General features: G+C 39.6%; 1 protein-coding gene across 17 annotated transcripts in view; it reads right to left on the reverse strand.

Moving 5' to 3' along the window:
* Positions 1-4,510: 4,510 nt before the first annotated feature.
* LOC122972216 (histone-lysine N-methyltransferase 2C-like) overlaps positions 4,511-20,169 on the reverse strand; it is a 91,125-nt gene continuing 75,466 nt past the window's right edge. For 16 of the 17 annotated variants that reach the window (XM_044339103.1, XM_044339119.1, XM_044339120.1 and 13 more), the window contains 8 exons: positions 19,968-20,080; positions 19,488-19,624; positions 18,719-18,846; positions 18,312-18,513; positions 18,086-18,202; positions 15,087-15,160; positions 14,892-15,000; positions 12,009-13,270 (listed from right to left, as the gene is read on the reverse strand). In XM_044339103.1, the coding sequence (XP_044195038.1) occupies positions 13,178-13,270; positions 14,892-15,000; positions 15,087-15,160; positions 18,086-18,202; positions 18,312-18,513; positions 18,719-18,846; positions 19,488-19,624; positions 19,968-20,080 (973 nt within the window). In that variant the 3' untranslated portion in view covers positions 12,009-13,177. Of the gene's footprint in view, positions 4,601-12,008; positions 13,271-14,891; positions 15,001-15,086; positions 15,161-18,085; positions 18,203-18,311; positions 18,514-18,718; positions 18,847-19,487; positions 19,625-19,967; positions 20,081-20,169 lie in introns of those variants that run through there. The other variant, XM_044339115.1, reaches the window with a different exon arrangement.

Raw genomic sequence — 20,169 nt, forward strand, 5'->3', positions numbered from 1 at the left:
CATTTATGTCCCAAATCATCACCACTGTGGCTGTTTCTTATTTTCAGGTGATGATGAGAACTTTTGATTGCAATCAGTGCATGTTTGAATCCAGTCAGTATCAAAAGATCTCAAGATATAAAGAAACCATCGATACTGAGAACAACTGAAGGAATAAATGTTCTTCCTCTTGCTCCATGTACATTATTAACAGCTCTCCTCATAACAAAACCACCAACAGCATCCAGCTGCTGAGCAGAAAACCTACAAGTCTCCTTCCAACAGTTTCATTTTAAGACTGAGTTGGAAAATAATATTAGTCTTCTGGTCAGTGGTGGAAAGTTTGACACACATTCCCAAAATCAACCTGTTTCCACCTACAGACTCGTCATCTTTCTCAACAACCTGTGTAAAAAGTGTCGAGTTTAAACTGGAGGAATTTGGGGGATTGATGGTTTTAAAATCCCACCATTCCTGATTCCCTCAGTTTTACCTTCTGTTTAACATCTCTGGACTTTATATGAGAACATTAAAAACAGCTGTTAAAATCATTTATTATTTATATTACAGTGAAACAGTAAAACATACAGGATCTTTAAAGAAAATATAATTAGAATTAACAAATAAATCAAAAACTCCCATAAAGACAAAGTGTTCCTCAGCCCAGCTGATTCACTCCAAAGGTTTTTCAGTGTTTTCGTAAATTCATCATCATTTGGAAAACACAAATCCAGTCAAACTTTGGCAGTTTGTTAGTTTAAAGAAATCCAATGAATTCATGTTTTCTGCTGAGATGAAATGATTATTATATGTTTGTCAATCATTTAAATTTGTTTCAAGCACATTGGAGCAGTCCAAACCCACACATGCTTTAGCTGTGACATGTCTGATGCTATTAGCTGATAAAGGCTCATCATAGACCTGTCAGTATCAGCATTTATGTAGAAACTTAAGACATTTTAATGCAGCTTTTAAACTCCACATCAACATGATCATCCCACTGGAGCAGAGTTTGTGTCCATCAGATGAATATAAGTTCAATATTCACTCTCCTTTCAGCTCTTTGGGCTCCACCAACTCTTATGAAAAGCTGCATAAAAGGTGAGCAGGTCATTGTCAAAGAGCAGAGCTCTGGATTGGTGGAGCCGGCAGAATTTACTCCACACGTGCTTCTGAGTCACAATCAGGTTGTTTTTTCTGTGACTTTAAAACAATCAAACTTTCACTATATTCATGGGATCTCTTGCCATATACAAAATTTGATTTTAAACACAGAACTGCAGATTATTCATAAAATGTTGATTATCTTACATATTCATCAGATCATGTGGAACAATTCCTCATAACATACAGAATGTTTTCAGCATTTAGTCTTAACGTTGCCTGTTTTAATACATCTGAGTGGTTAGAGGAGAGTGTGACTGTCTTTATAGTGTTAACATGATATTGTGCTTTGAGGAACAGGAGCATCGTTCTTGGTCGTTACATCATAACGTTACAGTGATTATCTGTTGAATCCTGCTCTGCTCTCTGATTGGATGACACGTCTGACCACTTGTTGAAGTGCCTGCATAGTTTTATTTCTAACGTTTTGCACTCAGCTGTGTTTGCACTCACTCTAAACAATATTTTGTCCCACATGTGGACCTGAAGCTTTCAAACATGAACAGTAACTGGAAGAAACTTGCAGCTGAAGGGTTGATCCAGTTTTATCTGTGAAAACAGCATTTTAAGGTCAGACTGTATCTACGACACTTGCATGGAGCATTAATGAGGTTTAGAGAAGGCGTCTTTGTTTCACTACATACAATATTCTTCTGTATGTGAACACACAAACACACACATGCTAAAAATCCCAGGAGCAGATTCTGGTGAAAGTTTCCAGCTCAGTCTCAGACAGATGAATAAGCTGATCACCGTCCTGCAGCAGTAAGTGTATGATTTAAATATTCCTGCACTTCTGTGAGAACATTCATTTATTGTAGAGTGAGAACATGCCTCCTTAACACTCCATTCATGATTAAAGTCAGTGTTTGTTTTTATCCTCCAGACTAGTTCTGGACTGCAATGAATGTTTACTGAAGACTCTCCAGAGTCAGTTTAGCGGACAGAGAAAACCTAGTTTGGACCAGGACGAGGTTGTTTCCAGGAAACTGGTCCTACTTGGTTTAATAGTAGAAAGTCTGACTGACACTCAGGGATTTTGAGATGATTTCATATAAGATCACAAGTATAAACTTTACAGTCGTTCCTGCTTCATAAGCAGCTCCTTCCCTCCCCCGTGGAGAGAGGAAGGTAAAAGCCCCCTAAAATAGGCCCAGCAACGCCCCTGAACAACAGTTTTCACCATGTTTGTGTCTGCAGGTGTTAAAATGATCTGATAACAGTAGAGATGGTTGTCATAGTGATGAGTTATGTTGCTCTGTTGACCTCATTGAACGAAACACCAGAAGAAACAAATAAGAGTATTTATCAATACTCTTATCAATTCTTTTTCATTACTAAAGAGTTGGGCTGCTTTGAATTATTATTTTAAAAATAATAAATTCAGTACAGGATTAGAATAGATTTATATTTTAAATATGATAAAATATTGTTTCCATCAGAAAAGTCACCATATAAATCCAATAATATCTCAATTGAAAGGAATAAAAATGTCAGTAAAATAAATAATATTCCTGACATTAAATTACTGAGTGAAGTTTAGAAAGAATGAAGAACTCAGACATCAGTCAGTATCTTCATCCTGTCCTCCTCTTCCTCCCTCTGCTGCTGGTTGAGAGGAGGTGTTTCAGCCAGAAGCAAAGTTATTAACACACGCTAGAATACAAACTAAGCTAAACACAAACACGACATATAGAGCAGAGCAGAGGACAGAAGCTAGTGTGACCATAAATGACAGCAAACCGCAGTAGAGACTCCCCGTGTCTACACAGGAGGCCTTCAGGTACAGTGTTGAGCGTAGGTCACCTGAGTTTTAGAAGCGCAACATAGGAAAACCCAGAAATCTAATGATGGAATAGTGAAAATGTGCATTTGAATGTAGGACTATGGAAACTCATGTCCCAGTGAAAAATAGTTCTTTCAGTTTAATTAAACTCAAAAGGCTCAATAATTGTCCTTTTAATATGTTTTATTCAATTATGACAGTTGTTACAGACAATTCTTAACACTAAATACCTGCCTAAAAAGGAAATATACATTATATAAAGTTTATTGTATTTTACTTGATTTCTTTGTTTGATTTCTTTTATTTAGGCATTTTAAATCTTCCATAAAACTGCAGTACACATGTGTTTAATGTAGAGGAGAGGAGACAGACTCCATTTTACATTCCACAGAGAAAAAGGAGGAGAGCAGGATGGAGAAGGCAGGGTGAGTGTTAATACCATAGTATTATTTATGTTCAAGGTCTCCACACTATTGAGAGAACGTACATTTTGTGAAGAAGTGAAGAAGCAGATCTGTGTCAAAGGTGTCAGAGTTTAAAAGATGTTTAAAGCCAAAGTTAACTTCTTGTTCTCACTGCTGTACACTGTTCAAACTCTCCACTCAAAACCATGTAATCTTACATCTAAACCAAACTTTGCCTTCAGACGTCACAGAAAAGCCATCAAATACACAAACATACTAGAAAACAGCCATTACACACTAGTGAGATCAATTCAATTCAACACTACTGTAAAAACCTGTTACTGCAATGAATTATGGTGCTTATGGTTTTCCCCCAGAACAACCTCTTTACATGATGAACACAATGTAAAGACACAACACACAGAAACATTTTATAGAAGGAAAGGAATCACATTTATTCAGCCTCAGGTCTTTGTGGATCCGTTGTTCCAAAACAAGTGAACTGACCTCTGACCCCTGGTATCTCTCTATCCTGAGCTTCTGATTGGTTTGTGAACAGTTCTGACTCTCAGTGTTTCCACCTGGAGGATTGTGTGTTAATTGTGTTCCAGCTGTGATGACTTGAGTTAATGATATTGAACGCCAGCGCTTCCTTTATGAGCACATGAGTGAAAACAAGAGAATAGTGTTTATAGTTTATAATAGATGAGTCTGTCTTTTGGTAGATGGCGTCATGGTTTGGGATGTTTAGTTAATGGGTCCAGTTATAGTGTGTAAGCCATCGAGAAAAACTGTAATTATTTAGTTGATTAAAGTGTGTCAGAATAATATGAAATCACAGTGTTGACGTCTTCAAACGTTTTCTTCTTTGTTCTTCTTCTGGTTTCTGCGTCCTCACAGTGATGTAACATGACTCACTGCTGCAGTTAAAATAGAGAGAAGTCACAGTTAAGAACCACACAGATGTTTATCTGAAGTCTGTTTGTTGGATTTAAACCAGAGTCAAAGTTTATCTTTGTGATGGTTGTAGTTAAAGTCATGTAAACTAATAAGAAGCTACTAAGTTGGTAGGTTGTAGGCCGGTGAGTGAATGTGTCCAGGCTCTTTGATTCTGATGGGTCACATGTCACATTGACTGGAAACCAGAAGATGAGCGGTTGTGTGGAGGAAGAGAACAAATCAGAGTCTCCAGTATCCACCTGTGTGTCCAAACATCATCCTCCAGACTTCAGTGATGAAGCTGGACCCTCAGACTTAAAATAAGAGACTGTTTCTACTGAAAGCAGAAATGCAGTTCAGTAATTTACGTTAATGTGAGCAGGAACATTTGCATGTCTTAATCATAAGTTTAACTGAATATAAATATGACTGTTTCTGGGCTGTGTTTGCTTTAGTCCAGATTTGACAGTTTTTAACCTGCATCCTGTTGGATTCAGGTGTTTTGAGTTTCCATTTTCTAAACTTCTACATTCTAAACCATCTTCAGCTCTGAACAGATTATGAAACACTGAATGATTTCAAGCAGGAACTTTGCGCTCTAAGATGAGTTAAAATTCCCAGGCACTATGCCTGATTTCAGCCATAGAGCAGTTTTAAATTCATATAATACTTAATTCAATATATTGCACAGATTTCCTCCTGGACAACTTTTCAGGTTCACAAATATTTTCTTGCTTTAATCACTATTCTAAAGTGACATGATTTATTCTTTATTCAGATTGTGGGGCTGCAGGTTTGCAGAGATCAGCTGTGCTTCTCTGGCCTCAGCTCTGAAGTCCAGCCCCTCCCATCTGAGAGAGCTGGGCTGAGTGACAACGAGCTGCAGGATTCAGGAGTGAAGCTGCTGTGTGATTTTCTGAAGAGTCCACACTGTAGACTGGAGACGCTGAGGTCAGACACCATTTTTTTACCTCTGTGCTGAGATTAATATAATGTGACAGTTGTGATGGCACTACACTGAAGACATAAAGCTGATATTATGCTGATCCACACCGAGTATCTTAATGGGAAGTCTAATGGGAAGTCTATTTCTTCTTCAGTGGTTTAGTCCATTGACTGTGTCAGAGCAATGTCGAGCTGCATACTTAAAACCTTCATATAACAAGAAAAATCTACACTGGATAATTCACTCTGAACCTCTGAAACTGTGTTTTTTGTCTTTTATATTTGAAAGTTTTTAATCTGCATCCTGTTGGGCTCAGGTGTTTGGAGTTTCCATCTTCTAAAAATTAGGGTTGAAAAAAAGGATAGATTTTCTGATTAATCACCATTTGTATTTGAATGATCAATAATTGATTTTGAAAAAAAAAACACAGTTCCAGAGATTGATCTTTGCATTTGTACCTTACTCAGTAAAGGTGTACATGTGCACTGTGTTGTGTATATGCAGAGGTTACTCATTGTAAATTATTCACTTAGAACAGCATGATTTGTAAAATGCCTACTTTGTTTAAATTGAGTTTTTACAGCATGCACAAAAATCTCATTTTAATTATGAAAGTAACACAAATGCTAGCTGCTATATTAGCTGCCTTGAGTCACAACAGTCCCATAAACTGTGACATGAATAGTTTCAGTCCGTGGACCTGCTGCAGTTTACGGGACTGTCATGACTCAGGATGATCAGCTGACTCTGGCTGTCTAGTAAGGGATCTAGAGATCACATCTACAAGAGGAATAGACTGAAAAAAGACTCCACACACTGATCTGAGCTCTTAGTTTGTGTTTCTTGACAAGATATTATCTCTGACTATGATATGTGAAACCATGGAAGTGGACTGAACAGTGTGCAGATTTTATTGTATTCAGTCTGTCTCTACCTGCCGGGGAGCTAAGGCCAGCCAGCAGCTGTCTGCATGTATCAGACTGATGTCTCGTCAACACAAATACAAACAGTGCAGATTAATTTACAAGCAGATTTTCAATTTCTGCTGTCTGTGCACAAAGTGATAAAGTTGAAACAGCAGGTACTGACAGTCCATGTGTTGCATTATGGGATAGCAGTTACGTTTTTTTTAAATGTGCATAATGATTAAGCCCTTGCAAGTGACGCAGGTCTTTTATTATTCTTTTATTTTTCTTGCTAAACTGTTTTGCACTTGTATTTGGCTGCACAACATGAGTTTGAATAGATGGAGTCATTGGTGGAGCTGCAGAGTTTAAGAGGTGAAGTCACTATGTCATTATTTAAGTAGCAGCATGTTGTCATTAATGTTAATGAGAACCCTTTTTCACTGTTTGTATTTGACAGTTTTTAACCTGCATCCTGTTTGGAGTTTCCATTTTTTAAACTTCTACATTCTAAATCTTCTTCAGCTCTGAACAGATTATGAAACAGTGAATGATTTCAAGCAGGAACTTTGTCTTCCAACAGGGGTTAAAGTTCTCAGGCACTATGCCTGATTTCAACCATAGGGCAGCTCTCAATTCATATAATACTGAATTCAATATATTGTACACATTTCTTCCTGGACAACTTTTCAGACTCACAATTCTTATCTTGCTTTAATCCCTGTTCTAAAGTGACATTTATTCTTTATATAGATTGATAGAGTGCAGTTTGTCAGGGATCAGCTGTACTTCTCTGGCCTCAGCCCTGAAGTCCAACCCCTCCCATCTGAGAGAGCTGGGCTGAGTCACAAAATGCTGCAGGTTTCAAGATTGAAGATGTGGGGTGTTGTTCAGCTAAGTCCATGCTGTAGACTGGAGACTCTGAGGTCAGACACCATTTTTTCCTTCTGTGCTGAGATTTATATAATGTGACAGTTGTGGTGACACTAAACTGCAGAAATAAAGCTGATATTATGCTGATCCACATTGAGTATCTTAATGGGAAAGTCTATTTCTTCTTCAGTGGTTTAGTCCATTGACTGCGTCAGAGCAATGTTGAGTTGCACATTTAAAACCTTCGCTGGATAATTCACTCTGAACCTCTGAAACTCTTTGATTTTTACGTGAAATTTCACTTTCACTTAAAATTTTGTTCTTCAAATGTAAACCAAAAAACTCAGTCAGACAGCAACAAATATAATATAGAAAATATTTACTTGTTCCAACACTTTTATGAAGCTGTACAGTGTTTACACTGACTGAAATATTTAAACACATGATGCCGTGATTTTTTTATGGCAACACCATTCCATTAAATGTAAATATTGGAGATATATTGAACATCCCTTTCCTCCTATTAAAATCCTTCCTGATATATTTGGTATTTTTGTAAACATTGGGATCTTGAGTAGAATCTGGAATAATTCTGTCGGTTTTTAGATGGAGGTACTGGTGGAGCTGCAGAGTTTAAGAGGTGAAGTCACTATGTCATTATTGAAGTAGTAGCATGTCGTCATTAATATTAATTATTATGAGTTCTTTTTCACTGTTTGTATTTGACATTTTTAACCTGCATCCTGATAGGTTCAGGTGTTTAGTTTCCATTTTCTAAACTTCTACATTTAAACCCTCTTCAGCTCTGAACAGATTATGAAACATTGAATGATTTAAGCAGGAACTTTGTTTTCTAACAGGGGTTAAAGTTCTCAGGCAATATTTCAGCCATAGAGCAGTTTTAAATTCATATAAAGGCCTTTACACACTGGTGGCATTTTTTTTGTGCGATTAATTTGCACATCAATATGTTTTTTTGAACTGTTTGTCTTTCACACAGAATGTGAATATTATAAGCTGAAAAACGCAACATGATTTTTTTCGGAATGAGGTCAATTTTTCCGACTTTTCACACAGCGAATAAAAGCATCAGCCAATCACAAAGCGTAATCTGCACAGACAGCTGTTTATTGCAAAGGCCCACATATGTGTTTTGAACTTATTTACCATATCTACATCGATTGATCAGCTCCCAGTCTGTGTGTGAGCTTGTCTGTTTCACTGCAGGTAGACAGGTAGGCTCACTTGCTACAGAGGGCAGAGAAATAAAGCCAATGAATCAATACACTGCTGTATCATGTATCATCATATACATCATGTATTTATAAATACAAACACTGTGGATTTCTTCCCGTGGAGCCGACATGCAAACTGTTTTGGTTCAGTAAATGTCTGCTGTCAGTCAGCCTTGTGAAGGCAGTTGGTCTGGCCGCTGTCAGATGGCTGCTTATGTGGAAAAAGACACTAGAGAGATGAGAAGTCCAGCAACACTTGTAGTGTGAAGAACAACTTCATTGGTTGACGGACGCGTTTCGGCTTGTGCTGACCTCTTTCCCTTCTCCGTGCATCTTGGAAGTAGGTGAAGTTGTGCCAGAGACCCTTACTCTGAAAAAGACACTAAACTCAGGTCAGAGACCGTCATCATCACTGGAGGATTATGTCTACATCATCCTGTGATGATGATCTTGTCCTTCTTCTCTTCACTCGACAAAAGAAAAGGAGAGCTTTATATCCATTCAATCCACTCCGACCTGCGTTCAGCTTCTCTGTCCACAGAAGCAGCCATCTGACTGCCTTCACCAGGCTGACAGACAGCAGAATGAGCTGTCACAAATTATTCAAAAATGTACGTTTCTGTGTTTCTGTAACAAATTTGTATCGCTGCCAGTGTGAATAATTTTGATGCAAACTATTTGCAGGCGATTATTTCAAAATTTCATGCCATTTATTCGTGTCACTGTGTATGTGCACAGGCCTTAAGACTTAATTCAATATATTGTACAAATTTCCTCCTGGACAACTTTTCAGGCTCACAAATCTTTTCTTGCTTTAATCCCTGCTCTAAAGTGGCTTAATTTATTCTTTATTCAGATCGAAGTACTACAGGTTGTCACAGATCAGCTGGTCTTTTCCACTGAATTTGAAGAACCTGCAGCATTCAGGGGTGAAGCTGCTGTGTGATCTACAGGAGAGTCCACACTGTAGACTGGAGACTCTAAGGTTAGTAGAGAGTTGGAGTCAATCCATGCTGTTTCAGCAGTATTGTATTAAACATGATCAAAGATTCAATATTTCCTGATGAACCTCCAACCTTCTCAGTGACTGCTTTCCTCAGTGAAGCTGTGAGAGGAGAATGGTAACAGGCTTCAGGAGTGGACAGAAAGACAGAGAGAGAGAGAACAGTCAGTTGAGCTGATCAGATGGGCCAGAAGCTTGTTGTGATCATGTGTTTGAGTTGAAGTGAAGACGACTGTTTTTGTTGTGTTCATGTCTGCAGCCTGCAAACCACTGGCTCTGATTTTACACAAGCATCATTACGTTTAGTAACCATGTGGTCTTTATACAGACCAGAACCTCTGCTGAAGTCCAGGAATCACAGCAGGTGTTTAGCTGACAGCTCTGTTCTGAATGATTGTCATGTGATGATTTGACAGCAGGAAAGATCTTCAAATCCCACAGAAACTCTGAAGCTTTTAAACTTTTCTAATAGTTCACAAATATCAACAGTAAATCCATCAGTAAACTGATGAGTGACTGTCTCTTTTTCTGCAGTAATGATGTGTTCATGATTCTCAGCACTTTATTTCCTCTGTGTACTTCAGTGAAATCTGCAGAGTAAACAGACTTGATAGCAAACGTCTGTGTAGGTGTGTGAGCTTGGAGCTCAGTCCCTGCTGCTCTTTATACTGGATGTGCTGCATCACTGACTGACAGCTGATGAAGTGAGTCTCATTAAACACTGATTTATGACCTCTGTTGTTTCTTCTTCTCTCATCAGATGGAAGCTGTGATCTCATTAAGAGTGTGAATGAACATCCAGGAGTGTGTGTTGAGAGAGGATCAGCTGTATACTGATGATCCATCTGGATCTGGATCTTAAGTGACTACAAACTTAACAGTTATCTCCTATAAGATTAAAAAACAGGTGTTATTGGTCAGACTCTGACCCTGGGTCCATATTTATCAAGCATCTCAGAATCACATGGAGAATTAACGATGACTAAAACTTATTCATGAGGCAGAGGATAATTTTCTCTGACTGTCAGCAGGAGACTGATTACTTCTGGGAGGGAGTGAGACGTTGCTGTTTTACCACAGTCAGAGCAGCAAAGTAGAAATAATGATGACGTGTTGTAGTTTTCTCACAGTCTCAGCTGGAAATATGAAACAGTGGTAATTTGGTATATTATGTGTATAAGCAGGTAACCAGGCAGGTAACTTACCAAGGTTATGGAACAAAACTATGATGCCAAAATTCATTATAAGATGATATTTACAAAGTGTAAAGAAAGCCTGAGAGATAAATGTAGCCTATATGTTAATGAAGATAACAGGTAATTAGACTCAGCTGTGTGAAATGATCTTGGTTCAGCCACATGGTTTCACAGCTTGTAATAGTGCTGCATCTTGCACATATTGCACAGACACATGTTGCAAACCCTCTCCATGAAGAACATCTTCTCTTCCACTGTCCAATTCCTATTTCAACTACACCCCAAGTTAACTTGTGTTCTCTACATGAAGGTAAATACAGTGTAACAATAAAAACATATATTGTTCAGGTGCATCCTCCTCTCTCAAATATCAGGCTGTAGCTTTGCTGTTATTTTAAGGAGCCTCAATAAAAAATAAGCCTATAAAATATTTGAGCTGTTGTAATGAAGTTGAGATATCCTTCATTATGCAGCTGACATGATTGTGTGTAAATCAAAGTTTTAGTGGGCTGTAACTGAGGACCCTCGTCATGCTCATTATCTTTACGACGTGCATTAAGCCAGATCAAAGTTTGATTCATGACTTCCATCATTGTCGCTTCTGACAGAATCGTCACTGTTGCACAGCTGCATTTTCCCCGTTACCATAAAGTGTAACATTGTGAGGACGTTCTGTATTTATTTAAATGATGTTCTGTAGAAACATCATGTGATCTCCTCTGCATCACACACAAAGTCAGTCTCACTAATGATTCTGTTTTAGTCCAAACAATCTTTTAATAAGCTCAGTGTCATCAAGCGTTCCCAAAACATCTCTCCTCTCAGGGAATATCTCTGCCTGAACTCCATCTCCTGCAGCTCCGAAATATTGGCAAAGATAGGAATCATTTACCAAGTTTGGAAAGTTGATAAAAGGCTTTTTCTCCTAAAAGTAGAAGCAGAGATGCGTCACTCTGATCATTTTTGGCCAGTTAGGAGTGATTTCCTGCTCTGAGACGCTTGATAAATACGGGCCCAGATGTGACAGATGTGACAGATTGGATGTCCACAAATTTCATTCAGTTAAATTGTGAAAGAACTTGGTTCTTTACAGGAAATTTACTCACTTTAGATTATCTGTGTTTTCTTTATTCCTTCACTTTATTGCTGAAATCAAGTGAAATATAAAAACAAGGAAACAGCGCCACCAAGTGACAATACGAGAAAACAATCCTGGTCTTTGCTTTGTCTCTTGATAAACTGTCTGACGTCCTTCCAGAATATTTTGGTGTAAATACAACGAAAGAATAAAGAAAGTCTGGACAACAACCTGCTCGCAGAAGCATATTTATGAATAGATTCCAGAAGAATTTCATTACAGGATGTTACTGATGATTTAAGGCTGAAATGGAGATAAAATTACTTTATAAAATCACTTTTCTGCAGCAGAGAAATAAAGCAGAACATCCTGTTAGCGTCGTCCTGATGAACTTTAACATTTACAGTCATGTGATGTATTGGTAATGTGACAGTATTGATTGGTGCAGCTATTAGAAATCACATTCTGGATATGTAATCAGAAATAACGAGATGTGTCGCTTCTTCAAGATGTAAAATATTTTATTTTCTGTAAATGATTCTAAATCAGATTCAACATTTTCCCCCCAAAAAACAAAACAAAAACCAAACATCTTCATCATCATCATCACACTGTTTACGTCCAATAATAAAAAACAAAAAAAAAAGGCTTCATGTCGACTGACTGTACACATCAGCAGAGTCCTGATAAAACCTCGTATGTACACGGCAGCAGGACTCTGAGCACAAAGTGACAAAAAGTAAAAACACACAGACGCCTGCAGCCAAAACGCTGGGTGAAAAAAACACAAAGACACAAAACTCAAAAGAAGGCCGCAGTGAAACCTGCCCGACACTCAGGAAGCATTTAGTCTGTTCACAGTCTTCGTCCAATCAGAACGCACCGCCTCCACCGCCGGGACAGGAAACTTTATTATCAATGTAAAACTCTCCGATGGGCAGGTGATGAAGGTGAGGATGAGGATGTTAAGGTAGCTCTCGGTGGAGTGATTTCTAAACTTTGTTTTTTTTTAAATTTATGGTACAAATATTTACATGCTGCGACTCCGGACCCCGAACTCACCGTCGATTTAGAAAATAGCTTCATTCAGTAATAAATACAAAACAAAACAAAAAAAAATCTCTTATCTTACAGGGAAATTAACAAAAAGCGAGGAAGAGGAGGAGGAAGAAAGCAACACGCTGACTCACAGAATCAAGTATGTTTCTCGAGGAATTTCTCTGTTTTTGTTTGAGTCTTGTTTGTTTTAGTGCAAGTTAATAAACCTCCCTTTGAGGACGACGACGTTCTGACATTTCAGTGGCGTTTACACTCACATTTACATCTGTGGTCATTTTTACACCCAATATACACAGAGGACCAGCCTCTTTATAAACCCCCCCTCAGGTTAACTGACCCCTCCCCCCATGATTATTACCTCTCTGATCAAAGCTGATTGATCAGATTTATTATTATTATTATACTTCTGATATGAAACTCAACTGTCAAACTACACCCACAGAGTGTTGGGCGATCGACATCCAGCTTCAGCACCAAGACAGAGAGAGAGAGAGAGAGAGAGAGAGAAAGAGAGAGAGAGACAGAGAGAGAGAGAGAGAGAGAGAGAGACAGAGAGCGAGCGAGCGAGCGAGCTGCCAGTGTGTGTGTATGTGTGTGTGTGTGTGTGTGTTCAGTTCATCCATTTGCGGCAGTTGACGGCTCCACAGTGACACGGGATCTTATGTTGATCGTCCTCCAGGTCGAACTTATAGTCATAACTCAGCTGAGAGAGAGAGAGAGAGAGAGAGAGAGAGAGAGAGAGAGAGAGAGAGAGAGAGAGAGAGGTCATTAACAGCTTCATGTTTGTCAATCAACCAATCAATCATATAGACCATGGGTCTCAAACTCGCGGCCCGCAGGCCAATTGATATGAAAGTTTTATATGAACGGCACTTTACTGTGTTATTGCACAAGCTGGAGCTGAACGAACCTGCCAATCACAGGAGTATATGCTACTATGCTATCTATACAGGAAGAATGTGCACACCTCACGATAGATTGTGTCGTTATTTTTGCTACACAGCTTTCAGTAAAATTCAAAGGTGAATTATTAAACCTTATTAAAGCATCATCTCTCTGTTAACGATCACTTCATTTTGTTTTAAAGCATTTTGTAAAGTCCGTTTCAACACGAGCTCTATCAATAAATCATTTATCATTCTTCTGATGTTTAATAACGATGATGACACGTCACAGTGGTGACGGTTTGCAGGAAAATGTGATGAATCAGTCGTTTCAAACATCCACAGCAGCCGTGCGTGATGATCAGCTGTTGGAGAGCCTGTGCGTAATTCTCACTGAGGTCTGATGAGCAGAACGGACACAACTGTTGACGTACTAACGGAGGTTTAAAGACCTTTACATCCATTTTTGGCTCACTGTGACAGCAAATGAGACTCGTGCATGTGATTCCAGAGTGTGTGACATTAAAACAACAGAACCAGGTTTATCTGCGTCTTTATAAGTCTGGCAGATAATAATGTATGTGCATATTTCTGTCACATAATGCCATTTTGTGAAGAGAATTAAAAGTTAATATGTAAGTTTTCATGAACACACTTATGTTTATCCGACAGAGATCATAAATACAGAGAACAGCTGATGCTGCTGTGCCACACGCCATATTTGATTTGACAATGCCGCTGGCTTCGCAGCGCCCGCTGCATCCATGGAGTTATTATAGAAAATAAAAGCCAATCAATAACAGTGCAAACCATGGGATAATGGTGTTCTACTATCCTGGCTTCATGTTCTCCACGTTTGCTCTGCAATGATGTGACATTCATGGAATGTACTGAATCATTTGCGGAGAGAGATTTATTCCTCAAAACATTTTACTCCATAGTGAACGCCTTGCACAATAAACATTTCTTTATGATGCCATTTGTTTCACTTGTTTCTATGACGACGTTTACAACAACAAAAGCACGGCGGGTAATGAACAACCCGGTAGTAGTCGCCTTTTTTGCGCCTGCTATCCTAGCCTGCACCTGCTAAGCTTTTTTTGTGGAATACCTGATGCAGCCTCACCCAGACTCTGCCTCCAGCGGCCCCCAGGTAATTTGAGTTTGAGACCCCTGATATAGACAGACTGACAGCAAGGGTGTCATGTCCCAATATAATAAACCGATATGTTATATATCAATATAATGAACCATTATCGATATATTTCTGTATTCAGTGACTCTGATGAGAAACTTCACTGCTCCGGCACCCAGATCAATATTAGATGTGTTGTCTTGTGTAATCAACTGATTGATCGTCTCTGTGTTCATGTCTGGTTTTGAAACTGCGCTCACTCAAACCAACTGATTGACGGGCTGATTGATCGATCAGTGTGGTACCTCTTCTCCTCTCTGGATGCGTCTGCAGGAGCTGATGATGATCTTGTTCTCCTTCTCCACGGTAACCACCTCGGTGATGCAGTTGGGAGCACACGAGTGGTTGATGTACCTGTCAATCACAGACGGGCGGACGATTATTTCACATGAACAAATAATCACAGCGGACAAAAACTAACCGGTCTGAACCAGTCTCACCTGGCAGGTCCTCCAGTGATGGTGGCGTCAATCACAAAGTCGTTGTCGATGCGGAACATATAGACACCGCGGTTCTACACACAAACAGAACAACCATTATTATCAGCGATCAATATGTGTGTGTGTTCATAAACTGTAAATGATTGCTGTTCCCCAAGATTCAGTCCTGGGCCATCATCATCATCATCATCATCATCATCATCATCATCATCATCATCAGCAAACACAGCATCTGCTGCTACGCAGATGACACTCAACATTATGCTCAGTTTATCAGGAACCTAAACATGTGTTCTCATATATCAGCACTAAAAGAGTCTTTAACCCTCCTGAAGGTTCTCATGCTCAGTTCACGTTGTTGTCTTTTTTTTTTTTTTTAAACACACAATATGTAATTTCAGCCGCTAGGGGTCTCAATCAATACAACAACAAAACACAGTGAGAGTGTGATGACGGTGTGAAGTAGCAAGGGATCATGGGAGTTGTTGTCTTCGTTGTTAAATAACCAGCTTCACCTGGATAGGGTTACTCCAGTGTTCATCATTCGGGATGTTTTTACCGGGAGCCGAATTATCCACAGAGGTCTCCTCCTCTCCAGAACAAACTTACACGCAGATTAAAATCGCTAAAAAACTAATTAAAGCTGTTTCACCTATAAATTTTTTTAAAAAAATCAATATTTCTCCGACGATGTTTGGTGACCACCGGACTTCCTGGAGGGGCTATTAGCCGAGCTGCTACTAACGTTTGTCCAGTTTATTTCTCTGATAACTTAAGATCCAGACGTCCAATTACTAAAATCCTTCTTCCGACTAAAAGATATAGTTAAAAACCACCTAAATTTATCATGAAAATGTGGCTTAAAACTGAATAAAAGTCCATTTATAACAGTTTGTGTGGAACAACCACAACGCCGATGTATTATCTTGTATGTGTGTAAGTTACTCTTTGGTAGACGCCATTGTAGCGGACAAACACAGCGCCGCCGTATGCATCTGGTGCGTGTTTACTCTTTGGTAGAGGAGGTATGACGCCATCGACAGGAGACCAAATGAAACGGTCCGTTACTTTGATTAAATTACAGATTTCTCTGAGTTTGAACATTGTTGGAAACATTTGGGATAATGTAAGTACACAACTCAACAACATATATAACACAGGTCTAGTTGTTTTTAGACATTTTAATGTGGAATAATTACATATTATACCTTTAACGTTAAGTATAACTAGTGCAGCGTCCGTTAAAACGGGCCGATTGCTGCTTCAACACACAAAAATAAATCCAGTTGATGTGAGGTGTGAATGAGTATCAACACCAACAACATGAAAGAAACTAAGTCTATTATACACAGATGTTAAGTACTGTGATAGTGAATCTTTGCTCATTTCAAGTATAACGAGGGCTGCATTTAAACGTAAAACACATAACAGAGTTTTTGAAATAATGTGCGTCCTAAAATAAAGTGGATGGATCATACTGGGCTGTCAGATTGTTTATTTTTATTTTAGTATATGTGCTCAAAAGATTTGTGCTTACATGTGCTATCTGTGGGAAGTAGCTTAAGAGTCTGTCCATTCCTGGTTTAAAGCCGTTTTCCTGTCGACGTTTATCTTTTTAGAGCACACCATGTGAAAAAACTGTTTCTCTGACTGGCTGAACAGCTCTGATCACCAGCTCTGCTCATGCTTATGGTTTTATTAACGTGGAGTACAAAAAAAAATAGAAACAAATATTTTTTGGTAAAAACAACTCATGCAGGGACTTGAGGGTTTAATGAACACACTATTACGACTGTCATTTAGCGGTTTCCAGTTAGGCCCTATGCAATTTTCAAATCATCAAATTTTAACCAATTTTATCCAAATTGCACTAAATTCGGCACTGCACTTCCTTGGGTCCCCAGCAGAACACCAGCCAGGTGTGACATTGATGGGATGAATGGTTTTCGCAATAAATGAAGGACGTACATACAGACAGAGTCCTTCCTTATAGTTACATTGTTTTTCATTCAGTAACAGAACAAGCACAAGTCGTGCCAGTGAGGGACATGACATATCAATACAACTCAAGATATCTCAGTTTTCATTCTGAGGTTTCAGTGGTGTCGTTGTGATGGGTTTTATAAGCAGTCCATTTGTCCCATTTTGTCAATAAACTGTTGAATTCTGTTGCAACATGTGAGTCTTTCCATATCAAATATCTTGACATCGTTCAGCCGGTGTCTCAGAGACGATTTCCTGCTGATTGACTTCTCAGCCAACAGAACTTTAACCACATATCGTCTAAGTATAGCACCACATGCGTCTTTGGTAATAATTAACCCAATATCACTTTCAACTCTCCACATACATCATCCCAGTATTTTCTCATTTTCATAAATTCTCAGCTAACACGAGTGTCTCCAGCATGTCTGTTGTGTAGATGAAAATTTGCTTAAAGTCTTTGGAGTAATGAAGAATCTGATTGTATTTGTCCAACAGAATTCTTTCCACATCGTGGAGCTGGTGGTTGTTTGCTGTATGTTACATATAGTGTACCAGTCCTCTTTGGATAACTGTATTTTGCTTTCTATTTCCCATTTATCTCTAATATAAAGTGTGGAGATTCCTCTGCTTGATGCAGCAGTATTATTCTTGTATGCATTAAACAGTGTCACAATCATTATTTGGCTCATGAAATTATTTTCTAAAAGGTGTTGACTGAACTTTATTGGAGGCTTTAGTTTGTGCTGCTGTTGACTTGCATTCAGTTAAATACTGAGAGGTGCTTTTACACTCATTCACATAAATAAAAACCTCTGTCAGTTTAAAGGAAAATACTTCAACAGCAGCACAACATACAGCCACCAATAAAGCCGAATCAACACCTTAAGAAAACAATTTCGACATTATACATCGACACCAGGAAACTCGGCTGCTGCTTCTAGAAAAACACTGATGGTTTTTAGTGAAAATCATTTAAAACCAATAATGATGAGCCTTTTGTTAAAGTGTGTTACCTGTGACTCGTACAGCCTCTCCTTACGGTTGGCTACTTCACTCCTGATGATGGTGCCGATGTACTCAATGACCATGGTGCATTTCTCGATGTCTCTGGCAGCGTACAGACCCAGACCCTGAACACACACACACACACACACACACACACACACACACACACACACAGTCAGTGACCTCCCACTTCAGTCAGCTGTCATGTGTTCAGCCTGTTTTCAGGTGTCTCACCTGGATGCGAGAGCGAGCCAGGTAGACGTTGCTCTTCCACTCAGCCTTCATGCGTCGGTACTGGGATGACTTGGAGTGGCGGCCTTGATGAGCTCCAGCCACAGACTCGCCTGGCGACAGAGAGATGACGCCGGGAACGAGGCCGACAATGGAGCCCACCGACCCCTGACACCTGGGAGCGATGCTGGTCAACAGGTACGGTCTGACAGAGAGAGAGCTACAGTGTCAGTCTGCCTCAAACAAAGCGTTTGTCACATGGACCAAGTGTGAGGTCTTTAATAGTTCTGTAGTTTGGTGTAGTTCAGGTGTAATTTAGGTCTATCTGGGAGTAGTTTGGTATATTTGAGTGTAGATTAGGTGTAATTGGGTGTAGTTTGGTGAGGTTGGGTGTAGTCCTGTTGTGGTACCTCTTGGCCTGGTAGGCTTTGGGCTCAGATCGGGCCGACCCAGATGGGTTGAAGGCCAGAGGCCACTCCATGAGAGGATTCCTGCCGTAACGAAAGGTGTAGCGCTCACAGGCCTCCACACCTGGTAACTACAGACACAGAGAGCAGAGAGGTAACTACAGACACACAGACCAGAGTGGTAACCTCAGACACACAGAGAGCAGAGAGGTAACTACAGACACACAGACCAGAGTGGTAACCTCAGACACACAGAGAGCAGAGAGGTAACTACAGACACACAGACCAGAGTGGTAACTACAGACACACAGAACAGAGAGGTAACTACAGACACACAGAGAGCAGAGAGGTAACTACAGACACACAGACCAGAGTGGTAACTACAGACACACAGACCAGAGTGGTAACTACAGACACACAGAACAGAGAGGTAACTACAGACACACAGAGAGCAGAGAGGTAACTACAGACACACAGACCAGAGTGGTAACTACAGACACACAGAACAGAGAGGTAACTACAGACACACAGAACAGAGAGGTAACTACAGACACACAGAGCAGAGAGGTAACTACAGACACACAGAGCAGAGTGGTAACTACAGACACACAGCAGAGAGGTAACTACAGACACAGAGACCAGAGAGGTAACTACAGGCACACAGAGCAGAGAGATAACTACAGACACAGAGAAGAGTGGTAACTACAGACACAGAGCAGAGTGGTAGCTACTGACACAGAGCGGAACGGTAACTACAGACAGCTGTACATACAGACTCGATTATCCTGCTGACTGCAGACGTGGTCAGACCAAACAGATCTTCTCCTTTCAGGTAAACTGGGAAGAGTTTCAGAGTCCCACTGGAGGATCTCATCTGGGACACTGGTTCCAGGATCTGATCCCACACAGCTGGAGACAGACAGAGTTCATCAGTATGGTCAAACAGACCTGCTGCTTCACTTCATGCTTTTGTCTGTTTGGATCTGTCTATTATGTCTTGTGCTTAGGGAGCTGTATTTGTGTATTTGTTGTTTTTCTACTATGGGATATCTCCTGTAGCGTTATTTGTGGGGGATTTATGTTTATATTGGATAATATTTATTTATTGTGCTGTTGGATGATGGGGGGCTAACATGCTGGAGTGTTTGGTTTGTTGTTAATGTGTCTGAATAATTCCATGAGGGATGTAAATAATCAGACATGAAAATAAAACTATTCATTTATTTATTCATGCTTTACAGGTGAGGTTTACCCTTAGGTGTTGGTCCGGTCAGTATGAGGTCATCGTGTCCCTTCTCCACCACCTTCACTTTAAACAGCGGCCGGCCGTCCTCCTCCTCGATGTAGCACATGTACTTACAGCGTCTGCAGGAATGCAGCCATGTTTCAGTTTAATGACAGATCTGGTGCTTTCATCTCTGCTTTATTACTATAATTATTATTATAATTATCTA

This window comes from Thunnus albacares, chromosome 21 (assembly GCF_914725855.1).
Source record: "Thunnus albacares chromosome 21, fThuAlb1.1, whole genome shotgun sequence".
NCBI lineage: Eukaryota > Metazoa > Chordata > Actinopteri > Scombriformes > Scombridae > Thunnus > Thunnus albacares.